Here is a 20,303-nt window from a genome sequence, read left to right as displayed (position 1 = left end):
TTGCTGGTTTATGGGTGGGACCTTTTCTCCCACAGTGGGCCCAGGGTACAGTCCAGAGAATACAGTTATTACAGCCTTCAGGACCCTGCTGCTGTGGCAATAGTGTGCCAGTGGGCACACTGCTGGGGGATGTTCGTGGATCATCTCCAATCCTCAGAGCAACCCTACAAGAGGGGGTAGTGCTATCATCATTTCATTTTGAAGAAGCTGCCCTGAGAGGCTAATGAAGTATCTTGCCCTAAACTGCAAAGCTAGGCAGGGGCAGGGCTAGGATTTGAGGTCAGCTCTGTCCAGCACCAACGTTACCACAGCTCTTTCCCTTATTGTGATGTTAAAGCCACCTTTTGTGTTTGAGGAGTGCTGCCAGCTTCCAGAGCCTGGATGTCAACACAATTCCTCCATCTTTGCATTGCTCTGTGGAGCAGGGACTACGCTACCATCTCACAATGATCTATGTTCTCTGAGGAATAGAAGGCTTTGAGGGAAGGGGCTGAACTCACACTGCCTTAAGTGTATTCTAAGGCCCTGGGACAGGGTCCTGAGACCTGCTGCAGCATGCCACTCCCCACAAAGAGGGTGGATTTCTTTTTTGAGAAGGAGTCTTGCTCTGTCACCCAGGCTTGAGTGCAGTGGCATGATTTCGGTTCACTGCAGCCTCCTCCTCCCAGGTTCAAGCAATTCTCCTGCCTCAGCCTTCCAAGTAGCTGGGATTACAGGGACACACCACCATGCCTGGCTAATTTTTGTATTGTAGTAGAGATGGATTTTCACCATGTTGGCCTGGCTGGTCTCGAACTCCCGACCTCAAGTGATCCGCTTGCCTTGGCCTCTCAAAGTGCTGGGATTACAGGCATGAGCCACCAGCACCTGGTCAAGAGGATGGGTTTCTATTTGTCTGGGAGAAGGCTGGGAAATCTATGCCTGAAGATAAGGAAAGGCTTGATTGCCATGGGATAAATGTCTGGTGATGCCCAGACCAAACTTCCCATGCACAGTGCAGTTCTACACATTCTCAGGATGGCGGCTGAAGCCATGCTCAGGTGGCTGGTGCCCTATAACATGCACAGTAGCTTCCATGGAGGGGAGTTGGGAAATGGAATGATGAACGGCCCTGAGGAAACCATGAGGAGAAGAACAAGCTGGAATGAGGTAGGGCTGGGAGCACGAAGGCCTGGGCTGGACAGGGGTCTGCAAGTGTCAGGAATAGGCAGAAACAGGCACAGCAGCCGGGGGTTTCCAGGTGACGTGATGAGGGAATTTGGGGGCGGTTGAGATGCGTGAAGCACTGAGCATTTCCCATACCTCCAACCATACCTGGAAGAGGAAGGATGGGAGTGACTGGTGGGTGCTCCTAGTCCCCGCCACTTTCACAAGCAGGACAGACCTCCCCTACCCCTGAGAAGCCTGCTCTCAGGTCCGAGACATTCCAGCCTGGCTCCCCACCCAGGCTGGGCTCCTTCTGATCCAGGCTGGGCTGGGCTTCCTATACCCCTGGGTGGTTGCCCACTCCCTACGCTCAGTGGGAAGGCTGAGCCGGCAGAGCAGCATGCAGGATTTCAGGCTGTGAATCCTCTTCTTGGATTCAGAGTCAGCCAGAAGACCCACTTTTCTCACTAACTCCCAAAGCCCGAAGTGGTTGTGGAAGGGGAGATTGTTCTTGGCTTTTCCAGGTCAAACCAAGACTATCAAGGGGAGGCCAAAGTTTCCTGGCGACATACCCATGTTCATCCGGTACCACCTTATGGCTTCAGTGAGTGCAGGGATTTCCAGAATTTCCACTTCTGCTTCTAATACATCAATGTTGGAGAAATTATCCGGTAGTAAAATCTTCTGTGATCGAAGAAAATTCACTTGAAAAACAAAGGGGAACACAGTGAGTTAATGAGGCTATTTCTGGTTTAACTGTAGGTCCTGGTTTTGGCAGGTTTCTGGTGCTGTAACTTATCCTAGGTTCTTCTTGTTCTGAAACAACTTCTCAACATACCTGATTAGATTAGCTTTGAGTGTGTGGTTTTCAAGGTGAAAGACCCCACATTACTTTATTTTCCTGTGTCTGAGGCCATGGGTGTGGCCTCCCATGGCTTGGCCTGGGGCTCCCAAGTCAGGCCCTCCTGGTGGCCACACTGGCCCTGAGACTTACCCTGTGAGTCTTGACCCAAGAGCAGGTCATTCCAAAAGAGGGAGTTGTCTTGCTGCTTAGAGAGGAGGGGCCCGGCCGAGCCTGGGCTGGTGGTTGGCACTTGCAGTTTGTCCCTGCCTGGACTGCAGTATGGGAGGCAGAGATGGAGCCAAGGCTAATGTCCTGTGTGAATCAACTTGGAGATACAGAAGCACATCACAGACAACTTTCTAGGTGACTATGAATATGAATGACTAGGGTTCCAGACATTTGGGCTCCTAGTGTAACTTGAATGTTTACTGCCCTATCTATCCAGATAGCAGTAGCATCTTGGGGTCAAAGAGGTCATTCAGTTCTCATCCCAAACAGAGCTCATCCTGGGGCAGTAGAGGGAGAGAGGCTCTCTGTCAAAGGTGGAAAATCTCATCCTTCCTTAGGCCACTACCTCAAGTGGACAATTCTGCTATGACTCTGGGGGAACCTGTCACTATCCACCCTTCCCTTTTATTCTGAGTTTGCTGATATTAAGAGCAGGTAGCACCATCCTTTGAAACAATCTGGATTCCTCATTTTATGGTGAGAGGAACTGAGGCCTGGAGGCCAGTTGGATACATAAGGGCAGAATAAGAAGAGAAGCTGACTGGCAACCAGCTGAGCTCCCTGCCCTTCACACCAACTCCTGTGGTCCCTGACACTTTCTAGTGCCCTTTTACAGCCAGGCCATCCCAAAACAAATAGGGAATAAAATATCCCTGAGTCTAGCGAGATTCTAATGCTGGAATCTGCTTGCCTCCTGGAAGGCTCTGTCATGCTTCCACCACCTCTACCCAGGGAAGCTCCTGAGGCCCTGAGCTCCAAGCTGGGCCTCTGTGGGACATGTAATGGGGAGGGGTGAATGGGCCCTATCAGCCCACCCCCCGCCCCACCCCGGGACAGAGCAATCACCAATGAAGCGGAACTCGCTGCACTCGCACTCGATGAGGGCCACCGTCTCAGCCAGCCACAGCAGGTTGTCTTCAGTCACTAGGCTAGGATACTTGGCCACCAGGTCTAGGGGCAGGAAGCAGTAGTGCACCTCCTCTTCTGTGTCTAACAGGGGTGTGTCCATGAGCCCCAGAGGTGCCTTATCATGTAGGCCTGGAAGAGAAGAACATGTAGGCAGTGTCGCCACCTCCCAGAAGCCAGGGGATCTGATTCCAGCAGGGCTTTCACTGACCCAGGGGCCCCAGAGGATGCTAGAGAGACTACCCAGGAGATGGTTCTTGCCACTTGCCAGACACATCTTCCTTCTTTCTCTTTTCAGTTGTAGCCCTAAGGTTTGGAAGGCATGTGGTAGGAAGTGGGGCATGGAAGTCTATTTTTTTTTTTTCTTTTCTTTTTTGAGATGGAGTCTCACTCTGTTGCCCAGGCTGGAGTACAGTGGCGCCATCTCGGCTCACTGCAACCTCTGTCTCTCACATTCAACTGGTTCTCCTGCTTCAGCCTCCCAAGTAGCTGGGACTACAGGCATGTGCCACCACACCCAGATAATTTTTGTATTTTTAGTACAGACGAGGTTTCACCATGTTGTCAGGCTGGTCTCGAACTCCTGACCTCACGTGATCCGTCTGCCTTGGCCTCCCAAAGTGCTGGGTTACAGGCATGAGCCACCGTGCCCAGCTGGAAATCTATTTTTTTTTCTATAAACAGTGAAGGGCAGTGGGACATGTGACATTTCAACTTATGTACCCAAAGTCATTAAATTCATTTACCCATTTGATACTTTCTAACTGATCAGACCAAACACAGTGATCCACAGACAAAATAGATGCTTTTGACACTCCTGGAAGCTAAAATCCATTAATAATCATAAATGCTTTGTACTCATGTCTCAGATAGGCTGAACCATGCTGCCAGGCACCTATCAGACAATGATCATTTGGGGACATTCTGTGTGTGATGATTGGAGGAAACTCGAAAGAATGGTGGCATTCCCTGATGAATAGGAGGGAGTAGAATGAAGCCTTGCCTTGCCCACATGAAGCCAGAATGCAGAGGAGTGAGTGTGAAGGAGGATGTTGGTTCCAGCAGGCAAGCAGCCATGGAGAGGGCCTGTGGCAGGGCAGAAGATCAAAGGAGATGACAGAGACTGCCCCAGAAATCAGGCACTCTCTGCTCTCTGGATGGAAGCCATTTCTGTTAGGGTATGGAGAGGGAAAGTTGGTGTGGGCTTTAGGGAGGGCCAGTCTATCCCAATTTACCTGTGAAGGCTGGGCTTTTGATTGGAAATTCTGAGGGTTTGCTAATACACTTCCATGTACGCCAGTAGTTCAGAGATGCTCTCTCAGCAACAGGTATGTCTGCAGGCCGCACGCGTAGATGGTGTTTCCCTTCCTTCAGATTATCTAGAGTCTGTTAGATAAAGAAGAGTACTATCTTGAGAATCTAAACCAAGTAACCATCTACCAATTCTAGTGTGACGATCAGGAAAAACAGTATGTGACTTACTTTGTTTTTTTTCTTTTTTTGAGACAGAGTGTCGTTTTGTTGCCCAGGCTGAAGTGCAGTTGTGTGATCTCAGCTCACTGCAGCCTCTACCTCCTGGGTTCAAGCGATTCTCCTGCCTCAGCCTCTCGAGTAGCTGGGATTACAGGCACCTGCCACCACGCCCGGCTAATTTTTTTTTTTTTTTGTATTTTTAGTAGAGACGGAATTTCACCATGTTGGCCAGGCTGGTCTTGAACTCCTGATCTCAGGTGATCCATCTGCCTCGGCCTCCCAAAGTGTTGAGATTACAGGCATGAACCACCGCACCCAGTGACTTACTTTAACCGTTTTGAAATAAATTAGGCAATCACAAAAAAAAAAAAAGTAAACATGTAGGGCTATAGGGTGACATGCTGATATTCAAAGTCCCAATGATTATTTCTCTTCTGATTTTTGAAACAAGTTTTATTATACTTTTATATTGAGTAATAGTAATTTATCTTGCATAATCTAAAGAGTAATTTCTATTTAATCATTAAAAACTTGTTATTTTCTGCTATCATTTTCCTTCAAGTGCTCAAAACCACTTTTGACCTGTTATAATTGTGATTTGCTATTGTTTGTGTTCATCCTAACCCTGGGTAGTGATCTAAGTGGTGAGATTGAGGTATAATAAACATGTCTTATATTGCCACAGGGCTCCACGTTTTTCAATGCACTTTGACACATGTTTGCTCATTTACCATGACATGACTCTGTGAGACAGATGTGGTTGGTGAGTATCTTACTGATGAGGCAGCTGAGGTCAAAGGCTTTGCAGCCTGCCCAAGCAGTCTTCCAAGTCCAGAGCTTGTCAGCTTGAAGGATCAAGCGACCAGGGGTGGGCTGAAGCTGGAGTGGAGCACCCCAACTAGGCAAGCCTGAAGCCCAGGGCGGTCTTTGTGCCACCCCTTACCCAGGGACCCATTCTCCCTCAAAAGTCCTGCAGGGGGGCAGATCATCATAACATCAGCCCCCCCTTTTTTTTTTCTGCCTTTACTCTAGAAGAAGATACATAGTATTTTCCCAATAAATTTCTGGATATAGCAGGGCAAGTGGTAATTTAAAGGCACCAGGTCCTCATAATGGACAGATGCCCCAGATTCAGTCTGAAACTAACAAAAGTATCTGCCTCTAAATGCTATGTCAGTGAAGCCCTTGTGAAGTTGCTCTCAAAAATCCTGAGCATTGAGACTAGCCCTCTGGTGGCCAAGCTATAAACTGTGCCCGCATAATCACTTAAGGTCGATGCAAAAGAAGGCGGGCCAGAGTGGGAGAATCTTTCCCACTTTGGATGGTTGGAGGGTTTGCCAAAGCACTGGGCAATGGTGGGATCATGGGGAGTGCTTTCCTGTGGCAGTGAACAATGGGGAAGACAGTGTGTGCGTAGAACGCTGGAAAACAGTCTGTCATTCATTTGATAAATACTCATTGAGCATCACCAGGGCCACAGTCAGACACTGTGCCTGCCCTCAAGAAGCTCTCAGCTTGGGAGAGAAGAAAGACATGAAAAACCACAATTTACATATACTGAGATTAGAGCTAGTGTCAGTTACGAAGTTTCTGGACCTCCAGGAACCCTGGGATTTCTTTCCACAGCATTAGAAGGGAGCATTAGAGTCTCCCTCTGTTACCCAGGCTAGAGTGCAGTGGTGCAATCTAGGTTCACTGCAACCTCCGCCTCCTGGGTTCAAGTGATTCTCCTGCCTCAGCCTCCCGAGTACCTGGGATTACAAGGTGCCTGCCACCGTGCCCGGCTAATTTTTGGATTTCTAGTAGAGACGGGGTTTCACCATGTTGGCCAGGCTGGTCTTGAACTCCTGGCCTCAAATGATCCACCAGCCTTGGCTCGTGCTGGGATTATAGGTGTGAGCCACTGCGCCCGGCCTGCCTCTCCATTTTCTCTCCTTTCCCCTAGTCCTGGTCCCCTAGCCCCCAGGTCCTCTCCACACAGTGATCTTGCAAACATATGAGGTGAGTCCAAATCACTCCTCATCTTAAAAAACTTTAGTGCTTCCTGTTGCTATGGGATAAATCCAGATTCTCCTTTGCATTGCACATAATGTCCTTCACAATCAATGGAGGGAGTAGGGTATACATGAAAAGAACAAGGGCTTTGAACTCAGCATATCTGGGGTAAATCCTGACTCTGTCACTTAAGAGCTAACATTTATTAACCATGGACTTTTAAACTGAATCCTTCCAATCTTCCCCTGACAACAAAGTAGGCTCTGGTATCATCACTCCCTTTGAGCACATGGGAAACTAGGTCCAGTAAGAGGTAGGGGACTAAGTGCACTAAGTAAGTGGAGATGCTAGGAACAAAACCCAGGACTCTGGAGCCCAAGCCCTTAGCAACTGTTTTCTTTTTATTTATATGTAATAGTTGTTCATATTTTTGGGGTACATGTGATATTTTGATACATGGATACAATGTATAATTATTAATTTAGGGTAATGAAGATATCCATCACGTCATTTTTTTTTTTTTTTTTTTTGAGACAGAGTCTCACTCTATCACCTAGGCTGGAGTGCAGTGGCATGATCACAGTTCACTGCAGCCTCGACATACTGGGCTCAACTGATCCTCCCACCTTACCCTCCTGAGTAGCTGGGACCACAGGTGCACATCACGACACCCTACTATTCTTTTTTTTTTTTTTTGAGACAAGGTCTCACTCTGTTGCCCGGGCTGGAGTGCAGTGGCACAATCTTGGCTCACTGCAACCTCCGCCTCCCAGGCTCAGGTGATCCTCCCACCTCAGCCTCTGGAATAGCTGGGACCACAGGCGTGCACCACCACACCTGGCTAATTTTTTTGTATTTTTAGTAGAGGTAGGGTTTCGCCACATTGCCCTGGCTGGTCTCAAACTCCTGGACTCAAGTGATCTGCCTACCTCAGCCTCCTAAAGTACTGGGATTGCAGGCATGATCCACCGCACCCGGCCCACAGCCAGCTAATTTTTAAGTTTTTTTGTAAAGACAGGGCTTTGCCATGTTGTCCAGGCTGGTCTTAAACTCCTGGGCTCAAGCGATCCTCCCACATTGGCCTCCTGGGATTACAGGCATGAACCACTGGGACAGACCCATCACCTCAAACATTTATCTTTTCTTTGTAATGGAAACATTCCAATGATTTTCTTCTAGCTAGTTTGAAATATACAATATATTATTGTTAACTATAGTATTCCTAGCATACTACCAAATACAAGAGCTTATTCCTTTTATTTGACTGTATTGTTGTACCCATTATTCAAATTCTTTTCATCCCCTTCCCTCCTCCTACTTCTCCCAGCCTCTGCTGCCTTCCACTTGTCATGTAACTTCTCCAAGCCTCAGGTTCCTCACAGGCAAAGTGGAGTCAGTAAAATCTGGAAGGTGTTATAAGGATTAAATGAAACAGTATGTTAATTTCCTTCCTCTTGGAGGTCATATCCTAAATTTCCTTCCTCCCTCCCTCCCTCCCTTCCTTCTTTCCTTCTTTTCTTTTCTTTTCTTTTCTTTTTTTTTTTTATAGGGCCTTGCTGTGTCACCCACACTGGAGTGCAATGGTACAATCATCACGGCTCATTGCAGCCTCGACCTCTTGGGCTTAAACAATCCTCCTGCCTCAACCTCCCAAGTAGCTGGATCACAGCTGTGCGCCGCAACACCCCACTAACTTTTTGATTTTTTGTAGAGATGAGGTCTTGCTATGTGGCCCAGGCTGGTCTCAAACTTGTTAGCTCAAGTGATCCTCCCACCTCGGCCTCCCAAAGTGTTGGGATTACAGGCATCAGCCACTGCGCCCAGCCTAAATTACCTTTCCAGCCTCATCTCCCATCATTCTTTATGTTTACACCCCATCATCAGTGACACTAAACTCCACAAAACTCCAAAAACACATCACATTCTTTGACACCTCCCTAGCTTTGTGTACGCTGTTCCATCTGCCCAGAATACTCCTCCCCATTCTGTTCCTGAAGAGGCTGGAACCTCTCCGAGCCAGAATGGGTCATCCTCCCACTTTGTTCCCATAGACACCCAACACTTTCACTTCTCTCTGCAGGCCTCTGGCTCAGTTTCAGGCCAGTTCTTCCCCCTATACCAAGCTTCCTGGGGAGAGGCTGGTTTGATGCATCCCCATTTTGCATTCTAGAACCTAGCATGCATATGAAAGAATGCATGAAAGTGGAGGGCTAGCCAGGTGCGGTGGCTCACACCTGTAATCCCAGCACTTTGGGAGGCTGAGCTGGGCAGATCACTTGAGGTCAGGAGTTTGAGACAAGCCTGGCCAACATGGTGAAACCCTGTCTCTACTAAATATACAAAAAATTAGCCAGGCTTGGTGGTGCATGCCTGTAGTCCCAGCTACTCTAGAGCCTGAGGCAATCATTTGAACCTGGGAGGCAGAGGTTGCAGTGAGCTGAGATCACGCCACTGCACTCAAGCCTGGGAGACAGAGTGAGACTCCAGCTCTAAATAAATAAATAAATAATAAAAAATAAATAAAATAAATAAATAAAAGAAAAAGGAAGGGCTGGAGGGCGATTTTCTGCAAAGAAAAGCAAAAAGAGACATGGGAGATCTCCAAAGGGACGAACAAAGAAGTAGACTACATTCATAAAACTGAGAAAGATGGAAAGATGTTGAGTATCCAAAACCACAGGAAAAACCAGCACAAGATTTCAATGGGCAGAGCCTATGGAGTTCAGAGGACAATGAAGACAGGGATTCCACCTTGGAATCTGGAGGCCAGAGGGAAGACCTAAGCGGGAGAGGGACAGGGATGAAGGAGAGGGAGAGAGGATGGCAAGAAGAAAGAGTTCAGCTTAGGTCTGATTTGTGATGGACAGAAAGACAGTAGGTGAAGTAGAAGAAAAGAGTGAAACTAGGGAGAGTCAGCTAGGGGAGCCTAGCACTCTAAGCCCATGCTCAGTGGACTGCATCACAGGAACCTGAACCTGCCACTTACTTCACCTGCAGATTCAAACCCCAAGATTCTGTCTCACTGGAGAAAATAATAGTGCCCTTCAACAACTCTAAACTGGCCACATGGGAGGAGGCCTGTGGTGGGGAGAGGAGGATATAAATCCCTGCCCAGGACAACACTCCTATTTGGAGGTGTTTGGTACTGGATGTGTCCTCTGGAATGGGTCAGTAATGATAGTCTAGCTAGTTTGAGAGGAGATGTGCTAGTTGAGGAGAGAATGATCTATTTTGCAGAAATGAAATCTCCATTTCCTGCTATTTTCAAGCATGTAAAGTGCTAGCAGCACCACTTCCCCCAAGAAAAGTATGCCTGAGAAACCTTAAAAGAGAGAAAAACTGGCCAGGCACGGTGACTCACACCTGTAATCCCAGCACTTTGGGAGGCCGAGGCGGGTGGATCACGAGATCAGGAGACTGAGATCATCCTGGCTAACCCGGTGAAACCCCGTCTCTACTAAAAATACAAAAAAATTAGCTGGGCGTGGTGGCGGGCACCTGTAGTCACAGCTACTTGGGAGGCTGAGGCAGGAGAATGGCATGAACCCGGGAGGTGGAGCTTGCATGAGCTGAGATTGCGCCACTGCACTCCAGCCTGGGCGACAGAGCGAAACTTGGTCTCAAAAAAAAAAAAAAAAAAAGAAAGAGAGAGAAACTAAAACAAACAAGTCCACAAAGATTGCCATCCTTGCCAGTCAGGTAATGCTGCATGCCAGGCGCAGGCATCGGCCTTGACCTAGGCTCAGGAGCCTCAACAAGGCTGTTTTCCAAACTCTGTCAACCAATACTTGCTCTGACTTCTAGAAATACAAGTCCTCTACTCACGGAAAGCCATTCGGGTACTATAAGAAATCACAGAAACCATTCTCTAGCCCCTCACTTACTTATTTTTGGTCTGCCAGTTTCCCCTAATAGATATAATCTCCCCAAGACCTCAGGACCTTGGCTGTTTTGTCCTCTGCCGTATTTGCAACACCTAGAACAAGGCCTGTGGGGTCTCAATACCTTTTTGTTCAATGAATGGCTAAATGAAGAACATTCCAGAGAGCCTGGGCTTCCAGCTGCCCTCTAGCTTTGCTGACTGAAGTTGCCACAGAGTGTGTGGCTGATCTGCTACAGGCTAACTTCAAGTCCGCTTTCATCTGCCTGAATACAACTTCTAGGAATTTTACTTTTCTCATGTTATGAGCTGGAAAAAGTTACTGGAGAGAGGATTTCTTAAGGGAAATACAGACCTTAAATCAATTCAGATGGCTAATTTCTAGCACAAGGATAACTGATGTTGCTTTTGGCCTAGATAGTGGTGAAAAAAATATGTCAATCAGAAGCAACATAAAACTGATGGCATGGGGAAGTATGTGTATGTATATGTGTGGTTGCAAAGATGGCTGACAAATGCACCCTGCTGGCAGAGGTTTGGGACTTAACAGGGTTTTCCAAAGCAGCAGCAGTTCTCAGAGATGCCTTATGCTGTGATGTAGGCTGTTGGAAAAAATGTGATGGTAAAGGAGCTTGGGGGAACTTGCAAATCCCTGACTGCCTTGTAAAGACAACGAGGGCCAGCACTGCTTTAAGCTCAAGGAAAGCAAGGCTGGTAGAACAAAAAGATGTGCAGAACAGCTGCTGTCAGCCCCCAAAGCCAAACAAGACTCAGCTTTTTGCATTTCAAATGTACCTCTTCACTGCTGGCTCCAGTCCCCTCACTCTGCAGAAGTCATCTTGGGCATAGCATTGAGTGTTCTCTCAGCAGATATATTGTTAAGCACATGCAAATGCCGGGTACTGTGAGAGGTGCTAGGTGTTTGTTTCATGAAAACATGAAAAGAGTACAGTCCAGTGAGGGAGAAAGACATATGAATACATGATCACAATAGAATTAGCACTGCTAGAACAGGGGAATTCAGTGTGTTATGAGAACAGAGAGACAATACTTAGGAAATGTCAGGATAGTCTTCCAGTGGGCCACATTCAGGCCAAATCTTTTTTTTTTTTTCCGAGATGGAGTCTCGCTCTGTTGCCCAAGCTACAGTGCAGTGGCGCAATCTTGGCTCACCACAATCTCCACCTCCCAGGTTCAAGCGATTCTCCTGCCTCAGCCTCCTAAGTAGCTGGGATTACAGTTGCCTGCCACCATGCCTGGCTAATTTTTGTATTTTTAGTAGAGATGGGGTTTCACCATCTTGGCCAAGTTGGTCTCAAACTCCTGACCTCAAATGATCCACCTGCCTCAGCCTCCCAAAGAGTTGGGATTACAGGTGTGAGCCACCGCCCCTGGCTTAGGGCAAACCTTAAAAGGGGAGAAATCCAGGAAGAGGAAACAGCAAGTGAAAAGGCATAGAGAGAAAGCATGTGGGGTGCTTGGGGTGTGGCTGAACTTCAAAGTGTGTGTGTGTGCATATGTATGTGGCCTTGCCTGCATGTAGGTGTGTGTCTTTGCTGGGATATAAGCCAGCACAAGCAGATGGGCCAGCCTATGAGGAGCCCTGATGCCATGTCAAGGGGTTTGCATTTGAGTCATCCACTTACCCATACCACAGACAAGCTACACAGTTGGGATGAATATCTGCTGCTTATGTCATCCTCTTCCTTTCCAAGATCATGGTCATAATCTCACATCATGAGTAATGGGAAATGTGAGACTGCCACTGGTCTATTTTCTTAAAAACATCATTTGTGTGATCAACATAAAATCTCCCTGGCTCCCTTGAGTACAAGGAATGAAGGCGTGTTTGGGTTGCTTGCTGGTAGCAGAATGCTCACAAGGGGAACAATTTAAATTTCCAAACGGAGAAGTCCCCAGAAGGTGTGAAAAAGAAAACGTAAGTAGCATGTCCTATCAACACATTGTCCTCAGTGGACTTCAGGGGGAAAGTAAAAGAGAATAGATAATTTGCCATGAACCTTAAACCCTGGTGAATGACCCTGAAGGGAAATTCCACACTCTGCAGCTGTGACTCCCACCCAGGCTGATGGATGTGAAGGGCTCAGATCAGTTTACATTTAGGTGAAGTGGCCTTCCCAAATTACACAGGAAGTTCTAGGAGGCCCTGTGATATTAATGTGTGGACCTGTAATGTCTACTTTGTATTTCTCCTATAAACAATATACAGTATTCCAAAATATCCAGATTCATGGATTGACATACCAGCTTTTATGACTCCCAAATTTTTATCTCTAGGCCTAACTGTTTCCATGAATTTCAGACCTGTACATCCAGCGCCTCCTGTTTACCTTCCCTTGGATGGTTTTATTGCACTTTCATTGTCTGTCAAACTCAACATGTTCAGATCGTAACTTCTGATTTTCCTCCCTAAACCTGTGTACACATCCCTCAAAATCCACCATTCATCTGGTTGCTCAGGAAAGAAACAAAGGAGTTGTCCATTCTCTCTCACCCTATATTCAATTCATCAGCAAACCCTGTCAGTTCTACCAGCAAGACATATTCAGAATGTGAACACCTCTAACACCACTATTACCACCATAGACCAAACCACCATTATCATTCATCTGGATACTGCAGGAGCCTCTTAACTGGTCTGTCCACTTCCTCTCTTGCTCTGCTGTAGTCTAGGCTGGGGGTCAGCAAGTTTTTTTCTGTAAAAGGTCTGACAGTAAATATTTTAGGCTTGGCTTTGCTAACTACATGATTTCTGTCAACTCAACCACTCAGCTCTGTGTTATAGCTTGAGAGCAGCCGTAGACAACACATAAACAAATGAGCATAGCTGTATTCCAGTAAAACTTTATCAATGGCACTGAAATTTGATTTTTTTTTTTTTTTTTTTTTTTTTTTTTTTTTTTTGAGACGGAGTCTTGCTCAGCCATCCAGGCTGGAGTGCAGTGGTGCAATTTCAGCTCACTGCAACCACCGTCTCCCGGGTTCAAGCAATTCTCCCATCTCAGCCTCCTGAGTAGCTGGGATTACAGGCACTTGCCATCATGCCCCGGCTAATTTTTTTTATTAGTAAGTGATGATGGGTTTTCACTATGTGGTAGGCTGGTTCTGAACTACTACTCAGGTGGAGTCCACTCCCTTGTCCTCCCAAAGGTTAGGGAATTACCAGGCGTAAAGCACCATGCCCCGCCTGGAAATCTGAATTTCATATGATCTTTTACCATAGCACAAGAATATTTTTGATTTCTCTTTTCAACCATCTAAAAACATGTAAGGAAACCGCATTCTTCAGCCATGGGACCTTCTAAAATAGGTAGTGGCTGGAATTTCGTCATGGGCTGTTAGGTTGGCAGGTATCTTGATCTCAAGGCGTGTAAGCAGCAGCCAATGATCTTCGTTTTTTTTTTTGGAGGATAGAGTCTACTCTGCCACCCAGCTTGGATTGCAGTGGTGGATCTTGGGCCTCACTGCAACCTTGGCTCGCTGGGTTCAAGTCGAGTGCTGCTTTAGCCGTCCTAAGCGTAGCTGGCGATTACAGGCGCGGCCACATGCCCAGTAATTGTTTGTTATTTTTAGTAGAGGACGGGGTTTCACACGTTGGGTCAGGCTGGGCCCCTCAGCCCCCAAGGACTGCTGGCTGGATTACTCAGGTGTGAGGGCCACCCCGCACCCAGACTTTTTGTTTTTTTTATTTTTTTTTTTAAAGGAGAAGGTACTTGCTCTGTGACCCGCTTGGGATGCCAGGGTGAAATCTCGGGCTTCAGCTACAGCCTGAACTCCTGGCGCTCATTGATGCCTCCTGGCTTTCAGCGTTCTGAGTAAGGCTGATACATCGGCACATTGCTACCCATGCACTGGCTAATTTTCAATTTATTTTTTTTGTAGAATGAGTGTCTTATGTTGGCCCAGGCTGGTCTCCAACTCTGCCTCACGTGGATTGCCTCCCACCCTCAGCATCGCAAGAAGTCTTGGAAGATTACAGGTGTGAGGCCACCACGCCCAGGCCCCTCTCTCCCTCCCTCCTCCGTCCCTCCTCCCTCTTTCTTCTTTCTTCCTTCCTCCTCGCCTTCCTTCCTTTGCTTCTTCTCCTTTCTCCCTCTTCCCTCCTCTCCCTTCCTTCCCTCTCTCTCCTGTTTCTTTCTTCTCCTTTTCTCATTCTTTCTTTCTCTTTCTTTCTTTTCTTTCTTTCTCTTTCTTTCTTTCTTTCTTTCTTTCTTTCTTTCTTTCTCTTTCTTTCTTTCTTTTTCTTTCTTTCTTTCTCTTCCTTCCTTTCTCTTTCTTTCTCTTTCTTTTCGTTCTTTCATTCTTTCTTTTCTTCTTTATTGAGATATATTTCACATATTATAAAACTTACCCATTTAAAGCATGCAATTCAGTGGCTTTTAGTCTATTAACAGAATCAAGCAACCATCACCACAATCTATTTCAATATCCCTAAAAGAAACCCTTACCCATCAACAGTCACTGTTCATTCTCCATTCTCACTCATCCATCCTTCCTACTCTGAGCCCCAGCCCTAGGAAGCCACTTATCTACCTTCTGTCTCTATAAATGTGCCTGTTCTGCACATTTTAGATAAATAGAATCATACAATATGTGTTGCTATTTTATTTATTTGTTTGTTTGTTATAGAGATGGGGTTTCGTCATGTTGCCCAGGCTGGTCTTGAACTCCTAAGCTCAAGTGATCCACCCACCTCGGCCTCCCAAAGTGCTGGGATTATAGGCATGAGCCACCGCACCCAGCTGTGTCTATCTTCTATACACATAATCATACAATAGGACTGTTTCTTTCACTTAGCTGATTTTTTTTCACTTAGCATTATATATATATATATATATATATGTGTGTGTATATATATATATATATAATGAGAGAGAGAGAGAGAGAGAAAGACAGGGTCTTGCTTTTGTCATTCAGGCTGGAACACAGTGGTGCAAACATGGTTCATTGCAGCCTTGACCTCCCTGGCTCAAGCGATCCTCCTGCCTCAGCCTCCCAAGCAGTTGGGACTATAGGCATGAGCCATCATGCCTAGCTAAATTTCTTTTTTAATTTTTTGTAGAGATGGAGTCTCACTTTGCTGCCCAGGCTGGTCTTGAACTTCTGGCTTCAAGCAATCCTCCCGCCTAACCCTCCAAAAGCTACCTATAACATTTAGAATAAATCCTGTGTCTTCACCATGGCTTTCAAGGTTCTGCAAGATCTGGCTTACTCTGACCTCACTGTCAACCTTTGACATCTCCCTACCTCTCACTGTACTTTACAATGGCCTCCAAGTGGGCCAAAGAGTCACTATAACCTCAGGGTATTAGTGTTTAACTATTCCTTTTTTTTTTTTTTTTTTGAGATAGTCTCACTCTGTTGTCTAGGCTGGAGTGCAGTGGCGCAATCTCAGCTCCCTGCAACCTCCACATCCTGGATTCAAGTGATACTCCTGCCTTAGCCTCCAGAGCAGCTAGGATTACAGGCATGAGCCACCATGCCCAGCTAATTTTTTGTGTTTTGTTTGTTTGTTTGTTTTTGAGATGGAGTCTTGCTCTGTTGCCCAGGCTGAAGTGCAGTGGCACAATCTCGGCTCACTGTAACCTCCACCTCCCGGGTTCAAGCGATTCTTCTGCCTCAGCCTCCCGAGTAGCTGGGATTATAGGCGTGCGACACCATGCCTGGCTAATTTTTGTATTTTTAGTTGAGATGGGGTTTCACCATGTTGGCCAGGCTGGTCTTGAACTCCTGACCTCGTGATCACCTGCCTCGGCCTCCCAAAGTGCTGGGATTACAGGCGTGAGCCACCGCGCCCAGCTACTTTTTTTGTTTTTTTTTTTAGCAGAGATGGGGTTTTTCTATGTTGGCCAGGCTGGTCTCCAACCCTGGCCTCAAGTGATCTACCCACCTCGGACTGCCAAAGTGCTGGGATTATAGGTGTGAGCCACCGCGTCTGGCCTAACTATTCCTAATGTCTGTAAGTTCTTTCCCTAAATACCTGCATGCCTTACCCCTTTGCCCCTTTTTCATTCAGATTTCTGCTCAAATGTTGCCTTGTCAATGAGGCCTGCCTGATCACTGTTTTCTTATTTAAGTATTTATTGACAAGGTCTAGCTCTGTCACCCTGGCCAAAGTGCAGTGGTGCAATTACGGCTCACTGTGGCCTCAAACTCCTGGGCTCAAGCAATCCTCCCACCTCAGTCTCCTGAGTAGCTGGGACCACAGGCATGCACCATCACGTCTGGCTAATTAAAATTTTTTTTTTTTTTTGTAGAGACAGGGTTTTGCCATGTTGCCCAGGCTGGTATTGTCCTGGACTCAAGAGATCCTCCTGCCTTCGCCTCCCAGAGTGTTGTGATTGCAGGTGTGAGATACCATGCCCAGCCTCTGATCACTCAGTACAGGAGTCACTTCCCTGGCTCCAGTCACTTGCTATTCCCTTACCCTTCTTGCTGCATACTACCCATCTGAATATTAAAAGACAAGCAGATTCGATGTAAATGTTTTATTCTTTCAACTAAGTTCTAGTACTATAAGGACAGTAAAACAATGATATACTGGGGAAAATGTAGCAATATACATTTGCTTAAAAGACTGATTGAATAAGCAAAAACTACAAAAAAGAAAAAAGAAAATCATATAAACACAATCTGAAATTCCAAGAAGTCCTGGAATACAGAAATGCCCTCCTCCTTCATTACACAGGAAGCACTGTTTTGTTTTCATAGCATATATCTCTACCTGACATTGTACAGCTAGCTATAGGGTTCACTCCTGTATCTCCAGAACTTGGTGTAAGTTTGGTGCTCAATATACAATAAGACACTAATAAGCATCAACTGTATCCTTTGGAGGCCACAACTACGGGCTAGGGGTGGGGGTTGGGTGGGCAGGTGGAGTTGGGGGATGTGGGGAATGGGGAGGGGTGGAGAGCAGAGCAGCAGCATGAGCCTGGGTGCCTGTCCTCCAGAAGCTTCCCATCTTGTGCTGATTGTTGGTCATTCTACATGGCTTTCCATGAAAGCCTACTATGTCACAGATAATTCTGAGTAGAATATGCATTTGTTGAGTGCATGGGAACCTTAGTTAGCAGGAGGAAAAGTCCCATTTTTATTGTTAGGGGCTAAATCTGAAAGACACTGTGGTAATGAGTACTAACAGTTTAGAACAGTTTAGATATATGCTGCTCAATATGGTAGCCACTAGCCACGTATGATTATTGACTACTTGAAATGTGACAGTCTGAGACCCAGCATGGTGGCTCACATCTGTAATCCCAGTAATTTGGGAGGCCGAGGTGGGCAGATTGCTTGAGGCCAGGAGTTTGAGACCAGCCTGGCCAACATAACAAAACCCCATCTCCACTAAAAATACAAACATTAGCCGGGCGTGGTGCTGCACACCTGTATTCCCAGCTACTTGGGAGGCCGAGGCATGAGAATCTCTTGAATAAGGAAACGGAGGTTGCAGTGAGCCAAGATAGCACCACTGCGCTCTCGCCTGGGCGACAGAGTGAGACTCTGTCTCAAAAAAAAAAAAAAGAAAGAAAGAAGTGTGACAGTCTGAATCTGAGATGTGCTGTAAGTATAAAACACATAACGGATTTTGAACGCAGTACAAAGAATGTAAAATTTCTCAATTTCTAAATATTGATTACATGTTGAAATAACACTCTGAATATATTTAATAATACTTTGAATACATAGTTAATATTTTGAGTATAATAATATATTATTAAATTGACATCATCTGTTTCTTTTTACTGTTTTAGATGCAGCTGTAGAAAATTTAAAATTACATAAGTGGCTCACATACAAGGCTCACATTATATTTTTATTGAATCATCCTATGTTTTCCCCAAAGCCCACAGGAATAATGCCTGGAACCCAGAATGCTCTTCATAAATATTGGGTGAACGCATTAAGTTGGGCTGCCTGAGTAGGGTCTAAAGACTAAGAATTGGCAAACTCCAATTTCTCCAAGCAAAGTGTTTGCTCATTTAGTAAAAAATCTGAGTATCTGATAGGTCTTAGCAGTGGGAAAGTGGTGGAAATGTGTGAAGCTGTTGATTAGCTTGAGGCGACTGCTGGTTCCCAGCTGTATTTACACTGTGCTTCAAGAAATAAACACCATTAAAGTTGGGCCAACTCAAATTTTTATTTCTTTGAAAACACCATTTCCAAAGTGTAAGCACTTGTTTTACAGTCTTTTTTAGGGAGGCAGATCCATGTGATTCTTCAAATACTTCTACTCCTCACACAACGTGGAACTTTGGAATTGGACCAACCCATTGGCTTCTGAGGTGCAGCCTCCCATTTAGAAGCTGCCTGTGGCTGGACACGGTGGTTCATGCCTGTAATCTCAGCACTTTGGGAGGCCAAGGCGGGCAGATCACTTGAGCTCAGGAGTTCAAGACTAGCCTGGCCAACATGGTGAAACCCTGTCTCTACTGAAAACACAAAAATTAGCTGGGTGTGGTGGCACAAGCCTGTAATCCCATCACTTGAAGGCTTAGGAAGGAGAATTGCTTGAACTCAGGAGGCAGAGGTTGCAGTGAGCCGAGATAGCGCCATTGCACTCCAGCCTGAGACAGAGCAAAATTCTCTCTCAAAAAAAGAAAAAAAAGCTGCTTCCTTGATATATTTTGTTTCAATTTGGGAAGTGAAGACAGCAAAGGGGTTAAAGGGCTTAATACACTGTACAATAGGCTTGTATTCTTTAAAATGTTCTTTAAAAAATTGCCTTGATCTCTGATTTTCTGCAATAAGCAAGTTACTCCCTCCCTTCTACCTCAAAATGATGCCTTGGCATAGAGTCATCAGCAATCCTGTCATGACAGGCCATTTAAGTGGTTTTGAAGCCACTTGTAAACAATTCTAGTACTCCATTCCTGGGGCAGTTGGAAAAAAACAATTAAATTCAAGAAGGTAGCTTGAAAAAGAAAAAGAAAAAAAAAAATACAGCAACTTGCCTGGGAATATATTAAGAATTTTTAGGCGAGGCGCGGTGGCTCACGCCTATAATCCCAGCACTTTGGGAGGCTGAGGTGGGTCGATAACCTGGGGTCAGGAGTTCGAGACCAGCCTGGCCAACACGGTGAAAGCCCATCTCTACTAAAAATACAAATATTAGCCGGGTGTGGTGGCAGGTGCCTGTAATCTCAGCTATTCAGGAGGCTGAGGCAGGAGAATCACTTGAACCTAGGAGGCGGAGGTTGCAGTGAGCCAAGATTGCACCATTGCGCTCCAGCCTGGGTGACAAGAGTGAAACTCCATCTCCAAGAAAAAAAAAAGAATTTCTGATTTCCAAATATAGAATGACTTTTAAGAGAAAACACTGAATTATTTAGTAAGAAGCATCCATAAAAACATGCACTATGAAATGTTCTCATTCCTCTATGGCCCAGATACGCATGGTCTATTTCAATTTTCTTCTAAAAAGTGTTGAGGTACAGTTGGTGGTTCGCTGAGCTACACTGCAGCTTGTCAGGTTAGTGCTGATAGAGATGGAATAAACAACTTGTACAGACGGTAGGATTAATATGGAGGATGGTCAATGGTCCTTCCCAGTTGTAATATTTAGTTCTTCCAGTTTAAAAGAATTGTTCAAAACTACTGAATAAACTACTTAAGATCAGTCACAGAAATGATTTCTGTGGCTTGGAGAAAAATTAGGAAGGAAAGGTAATGTTTTTTGGCAGTACTTTAATGGTTTATAAGTAAAGGTATTTAAAGCTCTTAATAATAATAATAAAGTTTCTTGGAAGACAAAGAAGTGATGGTAAAGGAAAGATTCTGCAGAACTTTTTTTTTTTTTTTTTTTTTTTT

The 20,303-nt window shown here is 45.8% G+C and overlaps 1 protein-coding gene across 3 annotated transcripts in view; it reads right to left on the bottom strand.

Moving 5' to 3' along the window:
- KCTD19 (potassium channel tetramerization domain containing 19) overlaps nucleotides 1–20,303 on the bottom strand; it is a 42,539-nt gene that overhangs the window by 10,500 nt on the left and 11,736 nt on the right. For all 3 annotated transcript variants that reach the window (XM_017852289.1, XM_017852288.1, XM_017852290.1), the window contains exons 3-5: nucleotides 4,360–4,510; nucleotides 3,065–3,256; nucleotides 1,719–1,850 (exon numbers count right to left, since the gene is read on the bottom strand). In XM_017852289.1, the coding sequence (XP_017707778.1) occupies nucleotides 1,719–1,850; nucleotides 3,065–3,256; nucleotides 4,360–4,510 (475 nt within the window). The remainder of the gene's footprint in view (nucleotides 1–1,718; nucleotides 1,851–3,064; nucleotides 3,257–4,359; nucleotides 4,511–20,303) is intronic.

This window comes from Rhinopithecus bieti, unplaced genomic scaffold (assembly GCF_001698545.2).
Source record: "Rhinopithecus bieti isolate Rb0 unplaced genomic scaffold, ASM169854v2 scaffold_34281, whole genome shotgun sequence".
In the NCBI taxonomy this organism is placed as follows: domain Eukaryota; kingdom Metazoa; phylum Chordata; class Mammalia; order Primates; family Cercopithecidae; genus Rhinopithecus; species Rhinopithecus bieti.
This window is presented reverse-complemented; position numbering and strand designations above follow the sequence as displayed.